Here is a 25,987-nt window from a genome sequence, read left to right as displayed (position 1 = left end):
CTAGACATGGATACAATATAAATACACCTCTACCTCGATATAACGCTATCCTCAGGAGCCAAATTTTTTTTACCGTTTTATAGGTGAAACTGCGTTATATCGAACTTGCTTTGATCCGCCAGAGTGCACAGCCCTGCCCCCTCCAGAGCGCTGCTTTACCGCATTATATCCGAATTCGTGTTTTATCGGGTCTCATTATATTGAGGTAGAGGTGTACAGTTATATATTGTATATCTTATGCTATGCACAGTAGTTAATGGAATCCAAAGGGATTATAGCCCTTATGTGGTATGCTGCAGTGATGTACGGTTCATGATTATTCTTGGTATCAGAGAATGTATTTCTTTTAAAAAAAATCTTTATTTTAAAACAGGATCATGACCGCCGTGTTCGAGAAGCAACACAGCAAGCTTTTGAGCAACTTATCCTTAAAGTAAAGAAACACTTGGCTCCTTATTTAAAAAGTATCATGGGATACTGGCTGATTGCTAAGTGTGATACTTACTCCCCTGCAGCATCGGCAGCTAAAGTGGCATTTGAGACAGCTTTCCCTTCAAGTAAACAACCTGAAGCCGTAGCATTTTGTAAAGAAGAAGTTCTGAATGTGAGTTTATAGAATACTATGTCCTTAAAGCTTTATGCAAGTAGTTGTCATCTGTTAATGAAGAGAGAAGATTTTTTTTCTTGAAAATGTTAACTCATGCATTCTTTGCATTTGCATTCAGAAAGGTATAGTCTTCTTAACTGAAACTCTTATTAATGCTAATGGAGATTGAGACGAGGATACATTCCCCAATAGCTCCCTTAATTTTTCATAACCACTGAGGCTGCATGGGTCTGTAGAGCTATGTGGATATATAGGAACTAATTTATTTGCTATGCATTTCCATATGCACAGCAGATGATGCTCAGTCACCAAGTGTGTTCCAAACAGCACTTACCCGTCACTGACAACAGATGCTGGCAAAATGTTGAGCTGAACTGGTTTAACTGCAGTAGTAGACTGGACCAATTTCTGAAAGCGTGGTTGTACCTTGTGCTGTGCAAGATGTATCTACACTAGGAAATCTATGTCTGGAGCAGAGCCATTTGAAGTAGGGGAAAATTAGATTATAAGGTTGATGGTTTGTGATTACAAAACCTTGATATGGAGTTTTTTGTTTATTTATTTAAATTCTGGAGATATGGGACTACTTGCTGTCAGAACAGTGGCTGTATGGTCTAACTGTGGTCAGATCATGGGACTAGGAGTCAGGAAACCAAAGTTCTGACCCTGGCTCTGCCATTGTTTCATATGACCTGGGTTGGTCAATTCAACTGTCTTTACCTTTGTTTCCTCATTTGTTAAAATGTGCCTAATAACTAGCTGCCTGCATCAGAGGGGTGTTGAAGCTTTATTATTTAGTGCTTACTCTCACGTGACTAACTTTTAGCTTGTGGTTAACTTTCACCTATGAAAAAATATGTTCTTGTGTATTTTATCTAGATGCTACAAGATCACCTTCTGAAAGAAACACCTGATACGCTCAGTGACCCACAGTATGTTTTTCTACTTACAAATTTATAGTTTAAAAGTTCAAATTTTCTTTCAAAAATTGTATTCTATTAATTTCAGTAGATGTAAAATGTATTTCACAAGGGAACAAATTGTAGATTTTTGCAGAAAATAAAAAGTACATTATAGTGAAGACATATTATGCCTTATGCAATTCTATAGAAAATATTGTTTTTTCTAGGAAAGTGCCTTTTTCTATACTTCACATCAAGCCTGTATAACTAGGCTGCCACACCAGCTTGTATTTAAGTAGGCTACCATGGGTGGCAACTGTGCTTGGGAATCTTGCTAGAACTGTGCTTTTGGGCTAGTAGCACACTTAACCCTGTGTTGTCGTGGGGAACAAAGCCAGGCAGCAGCAATGATGGTGGTGTTGGCTAAAATTTTCAGAAGCACCTAAAAACTCAAGTGTCAAATCTCATTGAAAGTCAACAGAATTTAAAGCATCAAAATTCCTAATTCACTTCTGAAAATTTTACCCATTGTCTAGTAATTCTTTCTATCTGATTCATGTGTATCATTGAGTAGCTGGAGGGGAGAATTGCTTGACACAACGAGGAGACAACAAAAGAAGAGGAGAATGAACTTCTGAAAATACTGTTTTAGCTAGAATTTCGCAACGTAAACGTGTTTAGTGTTTAACACACACACACAACTTATGGAAAGTTCAGTGTAGTTATATACACACTGCTGCAATCTCTAGGAAGAATCCTAGGATTTTCTTACCAAATCATATGAGAAGCCCATTAACGAATATGAATATACACATTTTGCTAGTTTTCAATTAATGCTTTAAACTTGTTTTTGTTTTTTACCTGAGAACTGTACCGGAGGAAGAAAGGGAAGCCAAATACTTTCGAATCTTGACGTGTTCCTTGTTAGCCTTAAAGAAGTTGCTTTGCATGTTGCCAAAGGATGAGATTCATTCACTGGAAGAAAAGCTAATACCTCTTCAATCTCAGAACAAATTTTGGAAATATGGCAAGCACAGCGTACCTCAGGTATCTGAACCTTTTTATACCATCTTTATTTTTATAGGCTTTTTCTACAAAAGTAACACTTGAAAACTTAGGGCACTAAGCCATCCCCAATATTGTGGAAGAAAAAAAGAACCAGGTGCCTTGCCCAACTGTGTTTAAAACAGTCTTCCAATCACAAGATATATTGGTCCTGCTATAGGCAAACAAGTATCTGAGAAATCTCCTCCAATTTGTTCATTTGTTCCTTTGAGGTAGGCATCTACTTATTTGGAATTTGTGGCTGAAATACAGCCCTTTAAAATTCTTGTTAAAGAAGCAAGCTCCATTTAACTTATGGATACATTTAGGCAGGTAATTTTCTAAATTATTTGATTGACCTTTATTTTGCCAAGGATTGTTGTTTATGTTTATCAGTGCAGAACAACTACAACATTGCATTTCATTGTTGGATAAAATGATTCGTTTAGTATGTCAAAGCATTTTGGGATGCTTGTGGATAAAAGGTACTCCATAAAAGGAAGATAAGCATTCTGCACAATGTTGTACTTTTAAAAAAAATGTATAATCGTCTCTTCCAGTATATGGTCTAATAAAAAACTTTTGTCACTTAATGTCCCTATTTTTTAAATTTTTTTACAGCTCTATGCACTAACTGAAAATTTGTTGTTTTGATTTTTGTGTGTGCTAAAAGTAGTATTTCAGACATGCCTATGTTGATATACCATTTATTTTTAAAGTAAATCACAGTATGTAATTAACAAGCATGGGGAAATTAGACCTTTGATTTGCAGAAGTGAATAAATATTGTAATCCATGGTTACTGAAATATTTTGTTTTTGTGGCTTACTTTAGGTTCGCTCAGCTTTTTTTGAGTTAGTTTCTACTTTCTGTCAGCTCCTTCCTGAATCAATGAAAGTTGAAGCACCAAGAGTTTGTCCCGCAGTTCTTCTCAGTATTGATGACAGTGATGCAGTGGTGTGTCCAGCTCTTTGGGAAGCTGTGCTTTACATCCTTGTTACCATTGAGGTAATGCAGGAAACTGAATGAGAACTTCTTTTCTTTATAAGTCAGAGGCTAGTAGTCTGTTCAAATATGTCAGACTTAACCTTTCATATCATACCAGTGCCCTTGCTTTGGGGTTAAGCAAAAGATATCATCAGTTTAAAATAAAGTAACCACTGTGAACCCCTTAGTACTGCAAAGTACTAAGTACTCCCCCACCCCGCAACTATAAGGACCTGATTTTCAGAGGTACTCAGCGCTCACAGCTCCATTAAAAGAAAATAAAAATTGTGTGTATCCGCCATCTCTGAAAAGCAGACAGGAATTTAGCGTGTAATTAAACTGAAGTTGTGACATTTAAGAACTTCATAAGTATATAAAATAGCTTTTAAAAATACAAATATTTCTCTGTTGAATTATTTATTAGAATTTATAAAAAATGATGGGAAAGTTGTTCTTTATTCACTGTTTAGTTAGAGCCTGATACTGTAGCCACTCCACTCCTCAGATAAAATCCTGGTTTCATTAAAGTCAATGGAAATTCATTTAGTAATTCCATAGTGTCCTTTTTATAATTGGTGTTTGATGTATCTTGTAATTGTTGGTACAGTATGACCTATAATCATGTATGAAAATCAGCCTTCTGTTTACTTCATATATTATCAGTACAAATAATAAATGTAACTTTGACGATGTTTTTTCCCCTAGAATGTTTTGTGTGCCTTTTGGCTTTCATTCAAAATTTAACTTATATGCAGTGTTGTTGTAGCTGTTTTGGTCCCAAGTTATTAGAAGGCAAGGTGGGTGGACCAACGTCTATTGGTGAGAGAGAAGCTTTCGAGCTTACACAGAGCTCTTCTTCAGGTCTGGGAAACTTACTCAGGGCCGGTCTACACTTCAGTGAAGATGCTACTACCAATGGGAGAAGGAAGGCAGGGAGGAAAGCAACTGGGGGGAATTGTTAGTTGGTTATAGATTGTTTTAATAAGCCATACATACAGTCTATTCAGTTCATGATTTTTGGTGTCTAGCAAAATTATGAATGTAAGCTCCCAGGCTCATCTTTTGAAAGTGTTGTGCAGGATTTTTTTGAGGATGAGGACTGAGAGGTCAAATTTCGCTTTGTGAAAAGTGTTCACCCACAGATGATGTGGGGGTTTTGTCTTTTATCATTTTCCTGGGTGAGCTTATTTGAGAGCGTAGTGTCTGTCTGGTTTCACCCACATAGTTCCTATTGGGGCATTTAGTGCACTGGATGAGGTACACCAATACTGTGATAGCCATATGTAGGACTCATGGATCTTTAAAGGTGTGTTGTGGGGAGTGTTGATCATTGTAACAATGGAGATTTGTCTGCAGGTTTTGAATTGTTGTTCTGGCAGGTTCTAGTGCCACTTTGAGTTGGTGTGTCCTGGTCTGTGGGGAGCTTGGTTCTGATGACGAACTTGGAGAGGTTGGGGGCTTGTTTGAAAGCCAGAAGAGGGGTTTCAGGAAAGTATGGGTTGTAGTTGTTTGATGATACTCTGTATGGGTTCCGGGGGGGCCAGGCGGTAGGTGACAACTAGGTGTGTGCAGTTGGAGGGGGTTTTATTTCTTTATTGAAGCAGGTTCTCTCAGGGTATTTGAGTGGCCCATTCCATGATGTGATCTACTTCTTCTGTCCTTCAAACAACCTTCCAACCTCTGCAAGCTCATCAGCACAAGCATGGACTGAATAGAGACACTGGATTTAGGGCTTATTACAACAATCTATAACCCACTAACAACCCACCTGCCCCCCCCCAGCTACTTCCCACTCCCTCCCTCCCTTTCTTCCCTATTACTGGAAGGGTGTTAATGGGTCACTTTACTTTGAATGGTCCATTGAAATGTGCGTTAATTACTTTTGCTAAACAATCTGTTCAACCTTGTATTTAACTGTGACACTCTGAAGCCAGTTCGAAACTACAGACCTGTATCGGTATAACTACATCACTCAGGGGTAGACCTAACCCCCTGTGTAGAATGCGCTATGTCAATAGCAGAGCTTCTCCCATCAACATAGTTACTGCTTCTTGGGGAGGTGGATTAACTACGCCAACAGGAGAAGCTCTTCCATTGGCATAGGAGCATCTTCACTGAAGTGCCACAGCAGCGCAGATGCAGCACTGTACATGAAGAGAAGCCCTGAGTAAGTTTCCCATAGCTGAAGAAAAGCTCTGTGTAAGCTCGAAAACTTGTCTCGCTCACCAATAGGAAGTTGGTTTAATAAAAATATATACTATATATACTCGTTCATTAGCCCGTTCGTTTAAAAGCCAACCCCCGAAGATGGATAAGTAAAAATAGCAAAAACTGTATTTCCCTTTCATAAGCTGACCCTATATTTTAGTGGTTGGAAAACGTTGGCTCCCAGTCCATCAGGGTAAGCTGCTGGCGGATCAGGACATTTTGTTTACCTGGAGCATCTGCAGGCACGGAGCCCCTCAGCTCCCAGTGGCCATGGTTTGTCATTCCCAGCCAATGGGAGCTCCCATTGGCTGGGAATGGCGAACCATCGCCACAGGGAGCTGAGAGGCACCATTACTGCAGATGCTCCAGGTAAACAAAATGACATTTTGTATTAGATATTCAAGTCAATGATTCCATAGAGTTTAAAATCATAAATGTTGGCGTAGACCCATTTATAAGCCGATCCCCACTCTTTGATGTGTCTCTTTTTTACCAAAAATATTCGGCTTCCGAACGAGTATATACGGTACATATAGATGATTTGTCTCAGTTCATAATTTAAAACTCACTACAAAATACTAATACTTATAACCGTAGTGACTCTTTATGAGACCTAATTCCTGTTTTTTGGAGGTGGTGAGTTAAACCTGGGACTGTCATAAATGTAGCAATATATTATAGTAAGCTATTTTACAAAGCAATATTATGAGTCAAAAGATCACTCAAGACCAAACTTTCTCGATTTAAGTTGATTACCCAGAAGATCTCCGCTGTGTTTAAACAAGATTTTGTTCTGAAGTCTGCTAAACCTTAAAATTCACTAATTTAAACAGAAATATTTAGAGAGAAAATGAGTTTTAAAAATACTCAGGGCAATTTAGATTTGGTGATAGCTTGCTCTTACTGCAGTGTAGGGAGCTAGACTAGATGACCCACCTAAGAGCTCTTCCAAACCAACTGAGTCTGGTTTAATTTATTCCTGTAATTATTTCTTTCTGTAGGACTGTTGGAGTCATGTAAATGCCAAAAAAGGAGTTCTGCCAAAACTATGGATAGTACTTCGAGAAGGCGGACGAGGTCTAGCTACTGTTATATATCCTAATCTCTTGCCATTGATTAGCAAGGTACCTCATGGCATTACAGAACCAAAACTGGACTTTTACAGAACTTTTTTCAGCTCAATAATTCAAGGGTATGTGCCACAAATGCATGATATTATATGAAATATTTATTATAATGTTTATTTATGTTTGGAAACAAATCAAAAGACAGTTACGTTACTTAAAGCATTTAAAAAGATATAAAAAGCAACAAAGAGTCCTGTGGCACCTTATAGACTAACAGACGTATTGGAGCATAAGCTTTCTTGGGTGAATACCCACTTCGTCAGACGCATGCATGCGATGAAGTGGGTATTCACCCACGAAAGCTTATGCTCCAATACGTCTGATAGTCCATAAGGTGCCACGGGACTCTTTGTTGCTTTTTACAGATCCAGATTAACACGGCTACCTCTCTGATACTTAAAATATGTAGATATCAGAAACTGAATTCTGTAAACTGTCTGCCTGTCTCCTTCCTGCTGTGATCCCTTGTCCCTTTCTCTCTTCAAGACTGCACACAAAAAGCATAGGTTTAAAAAGTGGCACTATATTGGGTGCATTTAAAACTTTAGATTCAATTAAATAGTAGAGTCTGCATTTGTCTGTTGAGCCACAAATGTGTTTCATCCTTAATTGTATTTTTATGAATAAGTAAACTAGGCTAAAGAGCAGCATGCTTAAATTGCCACGTTTCTAGTTGTGATTTATGTAGAACTTGTTTTCCTGAATTTTTATTTTGAGGTCACTTATATATTTTCTTATCTCTTTTTCCTCAAATGAACAGCACCTATGGTATTACATTAAAGCACTGTAATCAGATTGTAATCAAGGAACAATGATTATTTATTTTTATTTCTCCTGATTTACATGTATTTAGGTTGTCAAGTGAGCGAGCCATAGCTAGCCATTCAGAGTGTTCTGCAATTATATCTGCATTTATGGAGTGTTTACGATTTGCCATGCTACAGAATTTAGGTGAAGAAGATGAACAAAAACAAATTCAGCAGATGCTTATATGTGATCAGGTATATATTATGTAAATATTTTAAAAGTTCTTGTTCTCAGTTTTGCAATTTCACAGTTTTAACTTGAACAAAACTGTGAAACACTTCAATGCAAATTTATTCACCAATTAAAAAAAAATCCCAGAAAATCTAAGGAAAAATAACTTTGGCTGTGTTTTTATATCCTCCTTCCCATAAAACCAAACCCTCTGACAGAGTGCGGAATTATTATATGAAACCTCAATGTCTTTAACAATAAAGCATAAATGTAATGGATAGGGGTTTGTAAATGTTTAATAGAAGAGGTTGGGTTGGTTAGACGTTTTGCTAATTCTGTTTTCAGGATTGCTGTTAAGTTGATATTTAATAGATGTTAAACACTTTGTTTTGCTTCCTGAGATTGTCAGTATTAAAACTATTATCCAGTTGTGTAAACATTTAGTTACTAAAACTTTCTTGCATTTCTGTTTGTAGTTAATTCCTCTCATTGAAGCTGTGCTTAAAGAGACCAGGTTACAAATTGGTCCATTGTTTTACCAAATAGCAGAAACACTGAGCTCCTGGGAAACAAAGACAGAAATCTTAAATGATGATGGCACAGCTGAAACTTTCCAGAGACTCTTGTCGAATTTCTGGGACAGTCTCTCAAAAATGTATGTACTCCATGTTGATGCAGCAGATGCTGATGAGAAATCTTTGGTTGCTATATCCTGTATGCTACAAATTCTGCAGAGCCCAGAGAACTCAATGAAACCAAGCAAAAGAAGAACCATAAAGATCAGATTTACAGATGAGAATAAATCTGAAATAAACACAGAGAATGGGAAGCCTGCTGAAGTGACAAATAATGGTGAATCTGAAATACTGACTGATCCATCACATATTTTGTTTCTAAGGAAAGAACCTTTAGAAGATTTAGTCTGTAGCCTTGCTGAACTGAGTATTGTGTATATCAGTGAACAGAAGTCTGATCGGCACTTAAAGTTTCTCTCTGCTTTGCTCAACTCCTTCCCTTCTAGCAGAGTTTTTCAAGTGCTGTTAGAGCAGGAAAATGATGTGAGTGCTGCTCAGACTGAATCCCAGGAAGATGTAAAACTTCAGCATGAAAATCCATCAGTACGGTTTTTGCATCAGAATTTAATAGCTTGGTTGAAAGAAGACTGGAGGAAAGAGACAGATTTTCTGGTTGATATTTTGTATAGTGTCCTTAGGTGTTGTAACAATAATACAGAGCGCAAAAATATTCTTGATGACTTAACTAAGGTAAGGCTTTCTTTTTTAATTTGCAAATAGAAGAATTTATATAATGACTGTCCTGATTTGTGGGCTACAACTGGCAGTGGGAATAATAGTTATTTTGGATCTGGAAAATGTATTCTGACTCAGAATAACTAACATATTTGTTTTGGATAAATATGACAAAGGGAAGATGGAATTAAGAGAGTTTGGAATTAGAATACTAGGAAAGGTGTTATGACATTAATATGTTTATCCCTTTCACTTGACATAAATATACTGTACTGAAAATAATCTGAAGATACATCTGAAGATTTTTGTTCCTAAATTACCATCTTCATACAATATGATTTATAGTATTAACCTGTAGCCTTTCTCTTAACCACAGTCACTTCTACCCATTTTGATCTAGATTATAGGAGAAACTTAGGTTGCCATTAAATTGGGCAATTATAATTTCTTTCATTGATTATTGGCTGCTAAATAATCATAATTATGAGAGTAACCTATGTTCACTACTAAGGCTTTACAACTTCTACACATCCTTTAAAATTGGACAATAAATAGAGATTGCATTAAGCTTTCTTATCCTAATGGAATATATTTTATTAACTATATTTTTATTTATTTGTTTTTCCACTAGATGGATCTGAAATGGAGTATTTTCCTACAAGTAATTCAGAAGGTATCTTCTTTGGGAATTTTATTCTTATTTTGCATGCATACTTTTGGATACTTTCCAATCTTTAAGTGATAGGATTTCAGTTAGTTAAGCTGGAGTAGACTACAAACTAGTCTGATTTTCACGGTTTGAAAATCTAGTTATAATTAAATTTGAAACAGTGCTGTTTTAGTATAATTTAAATATAGCACCTCTCTCACAAGCCCATGGTAGGTAGCATTAGAAACTGAAGCACTTCTTCAGGGGTTCTCAAACTGGGGTTGCTGACAGCCCTGAACCCCCATTAAATTAAATTATCCCCTTCTCCCTGTTTTTAATTTATATGCGAGGGGCATCACACTCAGAAGCTTGCTGTGTGAAAGTGGTCACCAATACAAAAATTTGAAAACCACTGACAGAGGCAATGCATTGCCTGTATTGTAAACTTCCATCTTCAGCATGTCTCATCTTTGATATAGAGGGGCTCCTTGTCCATTCATATATAGAAGTCTCTAATGTGGTCAGTTGGGTGGCATGTGTTATATAGACTTCCATTCCCCTGAGCCATTTATTCTTGACAAAACAGCATCACACTGTGCATATATACTTTTAGAACGCATGATGTGTAAATTCAACCACTATTTGGAAACTCCAGAAATACTGACTAATTAGTACCAAGTTATTTTACTTTATAGGCATTTGTATAGCATTTATCACCATATTATCTGAGCAACTCACAAACATTAATACATTCATTCTTGCAACAGTCCTATGAAGTAAAGTAGTATTATCCCCATTTTTACAGACAGAGAACAGAAGCACAGAGAAATCTGTGTCTTGCCTGAAGTGATATGTGAAGTTGGTAGCAGAGCTGGGAACTGAACCCAGATCTCTTGATGCCCAGTATCAATGTCATCCCTCCTCACTTATGGATGCCTCACACTTTAAAATTCCTTCCTGTTTTCTATTTTTTATTATTTATAATAATTGGCTCATCACCTAGCAGAATTTTTCCGCCAGTATATAATTTGGCATTAGTTTCTGGAAAAACGCTGACATTATAACTTGGCATTAATGTATAGGAATGAAGTATTTTCTCTAAAGGCTAATACATACTAATCCTATCTCCTTAAAGTTATTAACCTTGCAAAAATAGTTGTTTTCTTGTAATTCAGGCATGCTCGGACTCAGTGAAACATTCATTAGTCTCTGAGTGGCTGAAAGGCGACGTACTAGGGGAGAAGCTTGTAATACTAGCAGATGATCTGTGCTATAAGGGTTTGAAAACCACAACAACCTCATCGGAATTGTACTGTTCAGAAAGATGGACCCTCCTGAGTTTGGTATTATCACAGCATGTTAAAAATGGTAGGTGAATTGCTACTGGGGGTGGGGGAGTGAACATCTTGAGGTTATTCATCATATCACATTTTGTAACATCTAGGTGCTTCTCTGTTTATATTTTCCTGAGCTAGTATACTATGGCCTTTTAATTTCATTAAAACTAACCTGGAGTAGCGACTTGATATGCTTCCATTTCCATGTAACTGTTAACAGGATTAGTGTTAATCTTCTTTCTTTTTAGATTTTCCATTTCTCTCATTGTATAATTCTTTAATGCAAAAATTGGATTTACTAAATGATTGACTGCAGAATAGACCATACCATCTGAAGTTTACTGTTCAGAAAGTAGTGTCAAATCAGAAGGGTTATGGATCCACATCTAAACCCTCTGATCTCAGACAATAGAAACAATTTATAAGTCCTCAGTCTTCTTATTTGGGGCACATACACTGAGAGATGTATGGTACACCTTTGTGAGTAACTGCCTGTTCCAGCTGTTGCTTCTCTTGTGTGGCAAGTGTGATATACACCTCGATATTAATGAGTTTCATATTCTGGTGTATTACTCAGTTTTAAAGTCAATGTATTTATAATGCTATAATTTTGTTTAGCTTGGTAGTATTTATTAAAATGCTTGCAGTAATGTTCCCTAGTTTATTTGAAGGCTGGATTCTTTTTTGGTGCCCAAGAAGTGGTTCATAATTTCCCAAGAGATGCACCAGTCAGATGAATGCATACTGTAGAATAGATAGATCTTCATAATACTATTGTGTTTTGCTGTTCATAGAATCATAGAATCATAGAATCATAGAATTCAAGATCAGAAGGGACCATTATGATCATCTAGTCTGACCTCCTGCAAGATGCAGGCCACATTAGCCGATCTACCCACTCTTTTAGCAAGCGACCCCTGCCCCATGCTTCGGAGGAAGGCGAAAAACCTCCAGGGACACTGCCAATCTGCCCTGGAGGAAAATTCCTTCCCGACCCCAAATATGGCGGTCAGCTGAACCCCGAGCATGCGGGCAAGACTCTCCAGCCATACCCTCTGAAAGAGGTTAAGAATATCATATTATTGACCCAATTTGACCCAATTAAGTACCAGTTTGGCACTCAATTGACCTATTGACTAAGCCCGTTATCCTATTATACCATCTCCTCCATAAACTTATCTAGCTTAATCTTAAAGTCATGGAGGTCCTTCGCCCCTACTGTTTCCCTCGGTAGGCTGTTCCAGTATTGCACTCCCCTGATGGTTAGAAACCTTCGTCTAATTTCAAGCCTAAATTTCCTGACTGACAATTTATATCCGTTTGTCCTCGTGTCTACATTAGCACTGAGCTGAAATAATTCCTCTCCTTCCCTGGTATTTATCCCTCTGATATATTTAAAGAGTGCAATCATATCTCCCCTTATCCTTCTTTTGGTTAAGGAAAACAAACCGAGCTCCTCAAGTCTCCTGTCATACGACAGGCCTTCCATTCCTCGGATCATTCTAGTGGCCCTTCTTTGTACCCGTTCCAGTTTTAACTCATCCTTCTTAAACATGGGAGACCAAAACTGCACACAATACTCCAAATGAGGTCTCACCAACGCCTTATATAACGGGACTAGCACTTCCTTATCCCTACTAGAAATACCCCGCCTAATGCAACCCAAGACCGCATTAGCTTTTTTAACGGCCACATCACATTGCCTACTCATAGTCATCCTACGATCAACCAGGACTCCCAGGTCCTTCTCCTCCTCCGTTACTTCCAACTGGTGCGTCCCTAGCTTATAACTAAAATTCTTGTTAGTCATCCCTAAATGCATAACCTTACACTTCTCACTATTGAATTTCATCCTGTTACTAATACTCCAGTTTACAAGGTCATCCAAATCTCCCTGGAGGATATCCCGATCCTTCTCCGAATTGGCAATACCTCCCAACTTGGTGTCGTCCGCAAACTTTATCAGCCCACTCCTACTCTTGGTTCCCAGGTCAGCAATAAATAGATTGAATAAAATAGGACCCAAAACCGAACCTTGAGGAACTCCACTGGTAACCCCCCTCCAACCCGACAGTTCCCCTTTCAGTACTACCCTCTGCAGTCTCCCCTTTAACCAACTCCTTATCCACCTCTGGATTTTCATTTCGATCCCCATCTTTTCCAATTTAACCAATAATTCCTCATGCGGTACCGTATCAAACGCCTTACTGAAATCCAGATATATTAGATCCACCGCATTTCCCTTGTCTAAAAAATCTGTTACTTTCTCAAAGAAGGAGATCAGATTGGTTTGGCACGATCTACCTTTCGTAAATCCATGCTGTAATCTATCCCAGTTGTCATCGGCCTCCTGCTCCTTAACCACTCTCTCTTTCAAAAATTTTTCCATTACTTTGCATACTACAGATGTTAAACTAACAGGCCTGTAGTTACCCGGGTCACTTTTTTTCCCCTTCTTGAATATAGGAACTACATTAGCTAATCTCCAGTCCAACGGTACTATCCCCGAATTTAGAGATTTATTAAAAATCATCGCTAACGGGCTAGCAATATCACTCGCCAATTCCCTTAATATTCTAGGATGAAGATTATCCGGGCCCCCCGATTTACTTCCGTTAAGCTGTTCAAGTTTGGCCTCCACCTCAGATACCGTAATGTCTACCCCCATATCTTCATTCCCATTGGTCCCTCTATCACTATTCCTTAGCCCTTCATTAGCCTCATTAAAGACCGTGGCAAAATATTCATTCAGATATTGTGCCATTCCAAGATTATCCCTAATCTCCACTCCGTTTAAAGTTTTAAGCGGTCCCACTTCTTCCTTCTTGGTTTTCTTCCTATTTATATGGCTAAAAAACCTTTTGCTATTGGTTTTAATCCCCTTCGCTAAGTCCATCTCCACCCGTCGCTTTGCCTTTCTCACTGCATCCCTACACCCTCTGACCTCAATAAGGTAGGTTTCTTTGCTGATCCCTCCCATTTTCCACTCCCGGTACGCTTTCTGTTTTTTCTTAATGACCCCTCTAAGACGCTTGGTCATCCAGCTCGGTCTAAAACTGCTACCTACGAGCCGTTTTCCCTTTCTCGGGATACATGCCTCTGACAACTCCTGCAATTTCAACCTGAAGTAACCCCAGGCGTCATCTACCTTTAGATTCCTAAATATGTTGGTCCAGTCCACTTCCCTAACTAGTCGTCTTAATTTAGTAAAGTTAGCCCTTTTGAAATCGTAAACCCTAGTCTCAGATGCAATATTAATTATCCTCTCATTAATTTTGAAACGAATTAGCTCGTGATCACTCGAGCCAAGGTTGTCCCCTACTACTATTTCCTCAACAAGGTCCTCATTACTCACCAAAATCAGATCTAAAATGGCATCCCCCCTCGTCGGTTCAGCAACCACTTGATGGAGGAATTCATCAGCTATCACGTCTAGGAAAAGCTGAGCCCTATTGTTATTACTAGCATTTGTTTCCCAATCTATATCTGGGAAGTTAAAGTCTCCCATGATCAAGCAGTTCCTATTAGTGTTTACCTCCTTAAAAACATTAAAGAGCTCTCTATCCGTCTCCAAGCTAGATCCCGGCGGTCTATAGCACACCCCAATCACAATCCCGGGTGAGGCTCTGGTAGTTTTCTTCCCTAACGTGACCATTGCCCACACAGACTCCGTATTAACCATTGCATTGCTAGTTATTTCATTACATTTCACCTCATTATTGATATACAATGCTACTCCCCCACCTTTACCTTTGCATCGGTCTTTTCTAAACAGCACATACCCTTCCATACCTGTACTCCAGTCATGGCTATCGTTCCACCATGTTTCGGTAATTCCTACGATATCCGGTTTCAATTCTCGGACCAGGAGCTCCAGTTCCTCCATTTTATTACCTAAGCTTCTCGCATTGGTGAACAAACATCCTACCTTTTGCTGTTGGGCTCCTCTCACTCTTCTCACCCCGCTCGGTAGGGACACAGTACTACCAGTATGACCTGTCGATCTAGTATCCGTCCCCCCCCTCTTCCTTACACCTAACCGTCCCCCTCTGGCTATATCTGTTGTTATCTTCTTGTTCTCACTCCCAATGTATAAATTTGGCGTGGAGTGCACCAGGGCCTCTCCCAACCGTCTCCCCCCAGTGTCTAGTTTAAAGCTCTTTTAATCAGATGAGCCAGCCTCCCTCCTAGAAGTCTACTTCCTTCCCTACTTAGGTGGAGCCCATCCCGTGAGAACAGTTGTCTGTCCCCAAAAGCCTCCCAGTGCCCATACATCCCAAAGCCCTCCTTGTAACACCACTCTCTCAGCCAACTATTAATCGTCAGGATTCTCTCACCCCTTTGGCGCCCTTCCCTAGGGACAGGTAAGATCCCACTGAAGATCACCTGAGCCTCAATTTCCTTAAGCGTCTTACCCAACCTGGCATAGTCACCCTTGATCCTGTCTAGCGAGAATCTAGCAGTATCATTCGTTCCCACATGAAGGATGACCAAAGGGTTCTTACCTGCTCCTCTTAGGATCCTTTTCAACCTCAGGTCCACATCCCGTATTTTAGCGCCCGGTAGACAGCACACCCTTCTGTTCTCCGGATCGGCCCTGGTCACAGGCCTGTCCAACCTTCTCAGTATGGAGTCCCCAATCACGTAGACCTGCCTTTGCCTGGGGACAGTGCGGTCCTCTAACCTATCCCCCGTTCCCCCTGGTTGCAAGCTCCTTCCATTCCTATCTTCCCTTGTGGTTCCCCTTAAGCCATCCTGTAGTCTCCCCTGACCCAAACTTGGTGTTGCCTCCATAGACTCCTCCCCTCTATCTATGGGACTGGCCGCTCGTCTCTTTTTCCTTGGCCTCCCACCATCAGCTACCATATTCTTTACCCCTTCCTCATTCTCCAAACCTTCAAACCTGTTCCTTAGCTCTATTTCCCCGTCACTGGCTCTCCTTTTCCTTGGCCTGCTTCTCACAGTCACATGCTTCCACCGCCCATCCTCCTCGTCTGGTGGTCCCCCCTCACTGGCCTTAGCCCCTGTTGGGTCCCAGAGGAGGGTGTAGGAAACTTGCTCACAGAAAAGAAGTCAGTCAGACTGACCGGCTTAAAAGTCCTAATGCAGTGCTCCACAATTGAATGTTTGCCCTATCATGAGTCGGTGTCAGGCATTTCAGTGAATGGCTATGGAACTGGAGGTATTGCTGCACGTATACCATTCATTTTGGGCAAAATGCTTGTGTAACAAACTACCCAGAATATGTTGGGTGTGTTCCAACAGGTGTTGAAGAGCTAGAACAGGGGTCCCCAACGCAGTGCACGCGGGCACCATGGCGCCCACGGGGGCATCTAAATGTGCCCGCGTCCTGGCCGGCGGTCGAGCATCCGCCACAAGTGGCGCCATCCAGAGGCGTCGCCACCGAAATGCCACCAAATTTCAGCGGCATTTCGGCGGATGCTCGACCGCCACCACAGCCAGACGAAAAAGGTTGGGGACCAGTGAGACATCTTTGACTAGAGTGAAATGAATCAAGCTGTAGCACATACAAAATTAAAGCAGACTCTCCCCTTCATCTTGCTTTCAATATTAGTGAATCTGGAAAAAAAGGCAAAGACTATTTATAGCATCTGATGGCTTCCGTCGGATCTTACTTGTCACACAGTAATCATAAAGTTTTTTTGTTTTTTTTTTAAATAGAATCCTTGATTGGTGAAATTTATGTTGAAAGAATTATTGATCATCTTCAAGCAGCTCTTTCAAAAGCTAAGGATCTTTCTGAAGCTGGAAATACTGAACCATCAGTATCATTCATATGTGACGTAGCCTCTAACTTTTTCAGCTCAGTTAAAGGGTGCTTACTGATGCCATCTTCCGAAGACTTATTGTTCACTATTTTCCAACTGTGTGCTCAGAGCCAGGATGCTACACACTTGTCAGGTAACCCGATGCAGGAATTACTTTGTAAACTAAAATCTGACTTTAGAACATTTATTGTTCTGATTTTATTTGCATATGTGTTTAATGTTGGTTTGTATTAAAGGTTGATCTTCAGGGCAGTAGTAGAGAAAAGCCACCTCCAGAAATTTAAGGTTTTGTGCAAAAAAAATCCACAACATATTACCCAAGTAATATCCACATAAAGCGGGATCAGTGTTTCTCAACTGGTCAGTTATAACTAGAGCTGTGTGACGTTTTTCAGATTAATAGTTGCAGTTTCTGGTTGACCAAAACTGTTCACAAATTTGTGTCTAATTTGCCAAATAGTTTCAACCAAATTGAAGAAGTTATAACATTTTGGTAATGTTGAAACATTTTGTTTTGATCTGAAAACTTTATTTAGACTTTCAGACATTTTGACAAAAGCAAAGGAAAGGATTCAGGAACAGGTGCTGATGGTGGTACTTCCCTTTTATGCTGTGGCCCATTTGTCACGGCACTCACTTAGGATACGGGAAACCTGGATTCAATTCCCCCCTCTACCTGATGAGAAGGAGGGATCTGAGTCTCCCACATTGCCGGGGAGTGCCCAAGCTACTGGTCTATGGGATATTTTGATATGGGGCTTTCTCTCATCTCGTGAAGCTGTTCTACTTTTTTATAAATAATTAGTCATTAGAGCCAGGACTTGAACTTGGGTCTCCCTCCTCTCTGGTGAGTGCCCTAATCCCCAGACTATAAAGTCATTTTTGCTTTCTTTTCCTAGCCCATGATGACAACAGATAGTCATAGAATGACTAGGAATTGTTACTGAGAATGACAGTGGATAATCATTGGGCCAGGTTGCGTATTTGAGGAGATGTTGCCTGTAGGACCCGTGCCTTATTTGTTGAAGAAGTTGGAAGATGTGGAATAAATGAAGGAAGGGATTGCAGGAAAAGGAAGGAGGGTCTCATGGTTAAGGCAGTTGAATGCTGCCCTGGGGAATTGGAGTCTGTCCCTGCATCTGCCACAGAGTGCCTACGTGACGCTAATCAAATTGCATCATGACCAACTGTTTAAAAAAAAAGGGGGCAGGGAAAGTTTGGTATAGCAGTGTGTTTTCATTTTCTGGATGCTTGATCTGAGACTACAATATCTGATTTGCTGAGAACCAGGGTCTGATTTGCTAAACATTCACAGTTGCAACTGAAGTCAATGAGATCTGTGCTTTGAACATTGCTGTATAATGCTTTGAACTCTGAAAAATCAGGTTTTATGCATCTCAAATTGGATACTCAAAATTAGTGAATACTTTTTACCTTAATCTCTCTGTGCTTTAGTTCCCCATCTGTAAAATGAGGATAATGCTACACCCTTATCTTACAGGGGTATTGTAAAAATAAATTCATTAGTATTTGTGAAACAGTCTGATGATATAGTAAAGAGCACCATAGTGAAGCCCATGAAGAAATTAATAATTCTTTTTTTAGAACAGATTTTGCATAGTGTGAAATAAATAAGGCCTGGGATCACATGTTAATCAACGAGGAGAAAATAAAATATTGAATGGCTGCTCATTAAGTGAGCACTGTCCATTCTGTGCACTGACTAAGGCTGGGGTCCTGTAGGAAAAAATAGTATGTGGTCATGAGGGACTTGAACTATCCAGACATCTGTTGGAAAAATAATATGGCAAAACACAAAACGTCCCATAAGTTCTTTGAGTGCTTTGGGGACAACTTTTTGTTTCAGAAAGTGGAGGAAGTAACCAAGTGGACAGCCATTTTAGACTTGATTCTGACCAACAGAGAAGAATTGGTTACGAATCTGAAGTTGGCTGCATAGGTGCTTGAACTAGGGCTGCGGGGGGTGCTGTAGCACCTTCCGGCTTGAAGTGGTTTCCATTATATACAGGGTTTTACAGTTTGGCTCTTAGCACCCGCTATAAAAATTGTTCCAGCACCCCTGGTTGGATGGCAATTTGGGTGAAAATGATCATGAAATGACAGATTTCATGATCCTAGGGAAAGGAAGGAGTGAGAACTGCAGAATAAGAACAGTGGACTTAAGAAAAGCAGACTTTAACAAAGTCAGAACTGGTAGGTAACATCCCATGGGAAGAAAATCTAAGGGATAAAGGAGTGCAGGAGAGCTGGCAGTTTCTCAGGGAGACCATATTAAACACACAACTGCCAACTGTCCCAGTAAGAAGAATAGGAAGTGGCCAATATGGGTACATCAGGAGCTCTGTAATGACCTGAAAATCAATCAAAAAGAAATTCTACAAAAAGTGGAAATCTGGATGAATTGCTAAGTAGGAATACAGAAGAGTAGCATAAGCATGTAGGGACAAAATCAGAAAGGCTAAAGCACAAAGTGAGTTACACCTAGCAAGAGACGTAAGAGGCAATAAGAAGAGGTTCTTCAAATGCACTGGGAGCTAGAGAAAGACAAAGGAAAGTGTGAGTGCACCGCTTAATGGGGAAACAGAGCTGATAACTGATGGTATCAAGAAGGCTGAGGTATCTAATGCCTGTTTTGCTTCAGTCATCACTAAAAAGGTTAGTGGTGACCAGATACTCCACACAATATTAACAAGGGGGAAGGAACACAAAACAGGGAAAGAAACAGGCATAAGAATATTTAGATAAGTGTATTCAAGTTGGTAGGGCCTGATGAAATGCAGGCTAGCGTACGTAAGGACCTAGCTGAAGCAATCTCAGAACCATTAGCAATTAGCTTCGAGAACTCATGGAGGATGGGTGACATCCCAGCAGACTGGAGAAGGGCAAACCTACTGCTTGTCTTTAAAAGGGGCAACAAAGAGGACCCAGAGAATTATAGATGAGTCAGCCTTACTTCAATACCTGGAAAGATACTGGAACAAGTCATTAAACATTCAGTTTGTAAGCACCTACAGGATAATAGAGCTATAAGGAATAGCCAGCCTGGATTTGTCAAGAACAATTCATATCAAACCAACCTAATTTCCTTCTTTGACAAGATTACTGGCCTAGCGAATAGCGGGGAAGCAGTAGATGTTGTTTTTAATAAGCCTTTTGACATAGTCCCACATGACATTCTCATATGATTTACATGAAATTATTATAAGGTGAGTGCACAATTGGTTGAAAGACCATACTCAGAGCGTATTTTATCAGGGTTTCGCTGTCAAACTGAGAAGGCGCATCTAGTGGTGTCCCACAGGGGTCAATCCTGTGTCTATTCAATCTTTTCATTAGTGGCTTGGATAATGGAGTGGAGAGTATGCTTATAAAATTTGCAGATGACACCAAGCTGGGAGGTGTTGCAAGCACTTTGGAGGACAGGATTAGAATTCAAAAAAACCTTGACAACTTGGAGATGAAATAAGATGAAATCCAATAAAGATAAGTGTAAAGTGCTTTTCTGAAGAAGGAAAAATGAAATGCACAGCTGCAAAATGGGAAATAACTGGATAAGTGTTGGATCTGGAAGTTCTAGTAGATCACAGATTGAGTAAGAGTCAACAGTGTGCTACAGCTGCAAAAAAATACTAATACCATTCTGGGGTTTATTAACTGCAGTGTTGTATGTAAGACACAAGAGGTAATTTTCCTGCTCTGCCCGACATTGGCGAGGCCTGAGCTGGAGTACTGTGTCCAGTTCGGGGTGCTACACTTTAGGAAAGACATGGATGAATTGGAGAGAGTTCAGAAGAGAGCAACAAAAATGATAAAAGATTTAGAAAACTTGATTTATGGAGATAAGTTTTAAAAAAACGGGTCATGTTTAGTCTTGAAAAAAGAAGACCAAGAGGAGACCTGATAAGTCTTCAAATATGTTAAGGGCTGTTATAAAGAGGAGGAAGATCAGTTGTTCTCCATGTCCACTGAAGGTAAGACAAGAAGTAATGGACTTAATCTACAGCAAGGGAGATTTAGGTTAGATATTAGGGAAGACTTTCCAACTCTGTAAGGGTAATTAAGCCCTGGAATAGGCTTCCAAGAGAGGTTGTGGAATCCCTGTCATATGAGGGTAGGAACAGGTTGGCCAAACACCTATCAGGGATGGTCTAGGTTTATGGCCCTGCCTCAGTGCAGAGAGCTGGACTTGATGGCCTCTTGAAGTCTCTTACATGGAATCATAGAAATGTAGGCCTGGAATTAAAAATGATATAATACATATGCACAAGTTGGCCAAACATCCTTGTTCTGGCATTTCCTAACAACTTTTGTATGCTTGACTTTTCAAGGTATGTGTGATAATTATATATATATTTTGCTTACTTTTATAGTAAATGTAAGAGGGTCCTGCAAATTTTTGACTTCAAATAATTGGTTACCAGCCTAAAAAGTTTGAGAAACATTACTTCTCATGTTAACAGAAAAGTGATGTAGTGAATGTGCCCACCATTATGCAGTATGTAATTTGGCAGTTAATGTTTTAACTACCTTATTTTTTGTGTTTAGATTTACTTGTCAATAAACTAAAGCACACTTGGTTGTCTGGCCTAAATTCACTTGTGCATCAGGTTGGCTATATGCAGAAACAGAGCACCTTCTTGCATAAATCTGCATTGTGGGTCAAGAATCAAATTCAGTCTTCCTCTTTGGATGTTAAAAGGTAACTATGTTTACTGCATATCTGTTTGTTTCGGGATATTAAAATATGAAATCAATTAAAACCTAATCCTTTAACAGCATCAGTTTATACTTAAGTCCTAAATAATTAAAATATTTATTATTCTGTCTGTGAGGTAACAGCATGAACTAAAATGCAAAGTGAAAAGCCATTGATGTGGCCTGGTACTGATGTGAAATGTTGTGTCTTGTTGTCACATGATTGTGCTTAATTTCTCAGGAAGAATTTTTCCCCCCACATTTTTAGTCTTCAGGTTTTGATCTCCGCAGTTAATGATTTACTGACTAAGCTACTGGAAGCTGGGGAACTGTCTGGTTGTCTTCTGGGAACTTATTTTGGATGTATTACTCCAAACAACTCTGAATGGGAAAAGTTGCGAGAATCTCTACCCATTGAGGTATGAAAATGACTGCAGTCTGAAAGCTACTGCACAATGAAATAGCTGATGTATCTACAGCCTGGGCTGCTTTTTCAGTAATCTTTCCTGCTTAATCTCTGGAGCAGTGTGGTTGGAAATGATATGAAGTATACCTCTCCTTCTATTGCCTGTCTAGTTTCCACCCCCTGTGAGGTCCAGGAGCTCAGTGCTGCATGGTGCTATGCTACTCTGGCCATGATCCAGCACACTTATGCACATGCTTATCTCTAAGCATAGGAATAGTCCCACTGAAGTCAGTGAATACTTACAGTTAAGCACATGTTAAGTGCTGAGCTAGATGAAGGCCAAAGTGCTCAGAAGCTTGTAGGATCAAGGTCCAGATAAGAAAGCAGCGGAGGTGGATGAGTCCCTTTTCATATTGGAGGGGAAGATAAGGGTATGTGCATGCATCTGCAGGGCCATACATGCACAGAACATTTAGGCTGTTGTATCCCGAATGATGCTATACAAAATCTGTAAATATAAAAACTCCCCTCTTTTTGGATTCTACATAAAATACTGTTTAAAGGACACTGTCAACTTGCTTTATTTTGCAGTTTACTGGGTTAAAAAATGTAGTTTCTGATAGTGACCTCTTAAAAGTAAATCCTGTTTAAAACTAATCCTTTTATAAGGCTTGTATTGTTCCTCTGCAGCTGTTTATAGTCTTTTCATCTGATTTAGGGATATAGAAAACAGTGAAACTGACTGGTCTCAAAGTGCTGTCAAATAGGCAGAGTAAACTGAAAAATACATACATCTATTTTTCCTTTACTGTCAGGGTATAATACTCATAGTATTACTTGCAACTATACTGTATATACAATTTTCAGACATAAATGCAATTTTGAAGTTACAAGTGTCTGTTTAATTTGGTTGGCAATATGATTGAAATTAGAGAGAAAAGGATTTTAAATTTAAATTAGGAATCCCCCACCAATAACCTTGCTACAGCAATTAGACCTGTGTTGGGAATAGTTCTCCAGTTATGGTACCTTTACTGGCTATTTGTTATGAACACTTGGGAATCTCAATGTGGGAACTTTAAGTGACATTGTAAGTAATTTTGAATTTGAAAAGTTACACAAATGCCTGAGCCTTTGTATTATTCCATAAAAATTACACGTAATTGTGGACAGCTCCTTTCTTGTGTTTGTTACAGTGGTTACACAAACCTCTTTTGGAAGGAAGACTGAGTGTGAACTGTGAGCACTCAGGAACAGAGGTTAAGCTAAGCAAAACAACTAAACTTCCAAACCATCTGTGCACTGCAGCATTGTTAAGTAAAATGGCACTACTTATACAGGACCATGAGGTGATGTTTGAAAACCACGACGCAGAAAGGAAGAAAATTGAGAATATACGTAAGTAAGAATGGTAAAACTAAAGAGCCGTTGATTTTATACTGTAGTTGTGAACCAAATTGTATTAATTGGTGGAAGCAATTATTAATGAAAGGTTTGGAATATAGCTGACATTATTACTCTATCCTATATCTTTTACAGTTGTTGTTCTGATCCTGCTTTAAGTGCACAAGTATCTTTTAGTGTGGTGTTTATATATCTAGAACCCTTCTGGCCTTTCATTTTTTGCTTGTATTCATACTCTCTCAACTAACCTCTTAGCATACACTGAGGTAAAAATAGTTGTTCTTAAATACCGGCTATCCCAAAACACTGCCTGCTGCATGGTGAGCATACATGCAGTGTATCCAGGTGTATTGGTACATACTTGAGTGTTAGGCATGAGATCAAAGATGTTATTGCAACCATTTTTCTTATCCTCATCTGTCCATCCGTACCTCCCTCTCGTTCAGTCGCTTTTACTTGTGAAGTGGCTTAATTGTTTTCATGTTTTAAAATCAGATCTGACCATTGACGTTATGCATTTTATGAAGTAGTGATGCCACTCCATGTTCTTCTTCTGTTGCTATTGAAGAGGAATGTAACTTCTCAGTGTGGTCCTTCATACGAGGATGAAAAAGAAACAAACACACAGTAATTTAAGATCTGGTTTCTAACTTCAGACTGGGATTACTATCTGAAATTCGGTCTTGACTGCCTAGTTTAGGAGCAGCAGTCAGGAAAATTAGAGCCAAGAAGAGGAAAAAAATATGAAGGTGTAGGAGAAGAGTCACTAACTAGAGTCCTTTCCATGCTTTCCCCCACCCCATTTTAATAGTGCCTAAGCATCTAGAATGGCTTAAATTAATTGTGGATTATTACCTATTGTTAACCCCAAAGTACATAAGTGTTGGTGCCAGGAGTCCAGCTCATTCCTCTCAGCACCTGAAGTCATGTGTGAATGTAAGCGTTTTTGTGTTGTTACCAAGATACATGGAAATGTAAGCAGAGGGTCCCCGCATACACCATGCTTATATTAAAACCGATACTTTTGTTGGTGTGATTAGTTGCAGAACTGCTATACTCTTTGCAGTGGATTGAAGAACTTGATGATCCTCCTTGTCTCCTCCTTGAATTTCTCAACATGCTTCAAGTAATCAGTATTACATATGAGGACTTAAGTGCATTTGGTAATACAACCAACCTTCTGCAAATATTATTTAACAGGTAGGTACAGATTTAGAAAATACTTGATGAAATATAACATTCCTGACTTATTCTGACTTTGGCATTTGCACGACAGAGATTATTACTTTTACTGATGTGATCTATTACAGAGATCGCTTTTACTGATGTGATTTCATTCTGACTTCTTTCGTTAAGGTCTTTTCCTTGATATGTTCACATATGTAGGGGGTGTGTGTGTATGTATACAATCTACATGTAAATTAAATAGTTCTTTTTTTTTTTTTTTCCTTTTTCTTCTGTAGATCAAAAGAGTGTGGAGGACTTTGGGCCTTAGCCATGGTTAGAGTGATCCATACAAAGAATATTGCATCCAGTGAAATAAAACAACTTTATAAGATGACAGAAGGGTATTCTAATACTACAATTCATAATTCTTTGTAGTTGTGAGTGAATGTTGCTGATACTGCATTGCTACTGGTTCTGATGAATGAAATATGTAGGATGGGTACTGTTTATCATTTATATATGCAGGGTAAAATAAATGCAATTTACTGTATATAAATGTCTTGAAAGAAGCAGAATATGAAATAATCCTTCTTTGATCCATGATCCCTAGGAGCCAATTTACATTTTCCTATAATAAAACTGATCTTTGTTTCCCTGTTTCATTCTTGTTGTCTTGTTTACATGAACAGGTTTTTCCCATTAACCGAAGGCAACTTACATACAGTTCAGAGCCTGTCTCCATTTTTACCCGAAGAAGAAAAGGAAGAACTAGTTATCCAGTGTACTGCTAAACTTATGGCATGCATGCAAACCGAGCTTATCAGTACTGATGGTCAGTAACATAACTATACACTCTTCAGCCAGTTTGGTTTATTAATTTAAGATGGGACGAATTTGTAACTAATTTATTCGTAGTAATGCTTCATAGACTATTTGATAAGGCAACTGTTTACTACAAACAAATTGTTAATGGAATGAAACTGCAGTATCTTCAATTGTCAGCATATTTTGTCTTGATTACATGTTGTACCAACAGTTTTATAAACTATTAAGGACTGTTCTCATATATATATATAACTAAGTATTATCCACATGGCCCATCCAGAATGGGAAACAAATGACCCAGGTCCAGATTTTTTTTTGGTATTTAGGCATAGCACTGCTCAGTGTTGCAGTATGAATTAATGTGACTTAGACTCCTAAGTGTCCTATGTCGCTTTTGAAAAGGTGTAACTTTCTGGAAAATTATCCTTTTGAGCCTAAACTTTTTATAGTTGGGTTTCTGCCCAAAGAAGAATTGTATGGGAAGTATAAGAAAAATCCCTTGAGGTGTTTAAGTATGGTGTAGTTAAAATAAAAAACAAAACACTCTTCCTCCCTCTTCCTTGTTTTCATTCATTTTTGGCCATGCTCTTA

At 39.0% G+C, this 25,987-nt stretch overlaps 1 protein-coding gene across 1 annotated transcript in view; it reads left to right on the top strand.

Moving 5' to 3' along the window:
• LTN1 (listerin E3 ubiquitin protein ligase 1) overlaps nt 1-25,987 on the top strand; it is a 46,131-nt gene that overhangs the window by 5,807 nt on the left and 14,337 nt on the right. Inside the window, exons 4-19 of the mRNA XM_045002266.1 lie at nt 374-604; nt 1,487-1,539; nt 2,376-2,556; nt 3,388-3,561; nt 6,750-6,940; nt 7,729-7,876; nt 8,330-9,118; nt 9,735-9,776; nt 10,928-11,120; nt 16,772-17,011; nt 21,445-21,598; nt 21,863-22,013; nt 23,197-23,398; nt 24,445-24,604; nt 24,868-24,972; nt 25,261-25,403. Coding sequence (XP_044858201.1) covers nt 374-604; nt 1,487-1,539; nt 2,376-2,556; nt 3,388-3,561; nt 6,750-6,940; nt 7,729-7,876; nt 8,330-9,118; nt 9,735-9,776; nt 10,928-11,120; nt 16,772-17,011; nt 21,445-21,598; nt 21,863-22,013; nt 23,197-23,398; nt 24,445-24,604; nt 24,868-24,972; nt 25,261-25,403 — 3,157 coding nt within the window. The remainder of the gene's footprint in view (nt 1-373; nt 605-1,486; nt 1,540-2,375; nt 2,557-3,387; nt 3,562-6,749; nt 6,941-7,728; nt 7,877-8,329; nt 9,119-9,734; nt 9,777-10,927; nt 11,121-16,771; nt 17,012-21,444; nt 21,599-21,862; nt 22,014-23,196; nt 23,399-24,444; nt 24,605-24,867; nt 24,973-25,260; nt 25,404-25,987) is intronic.

The sequence above is a fragment of the Mauremys mutica genome, chromosome 1 (genome assembly GCF_020497125.1).
Source record: "Mauremys mutica isolate MM-2020 ecotype Southern chromosome 1, ASM2049712v1, whole genome shotgun sequence".
Lineage (NCBI taxonomy): Eukaryota > Metazoa > Chordata > Testudines > Geoemydidae > Mauremys > Mauremys mutica.
This window is presented reverse-complemented; position numbering and strand designations above follow the sequence as displayed.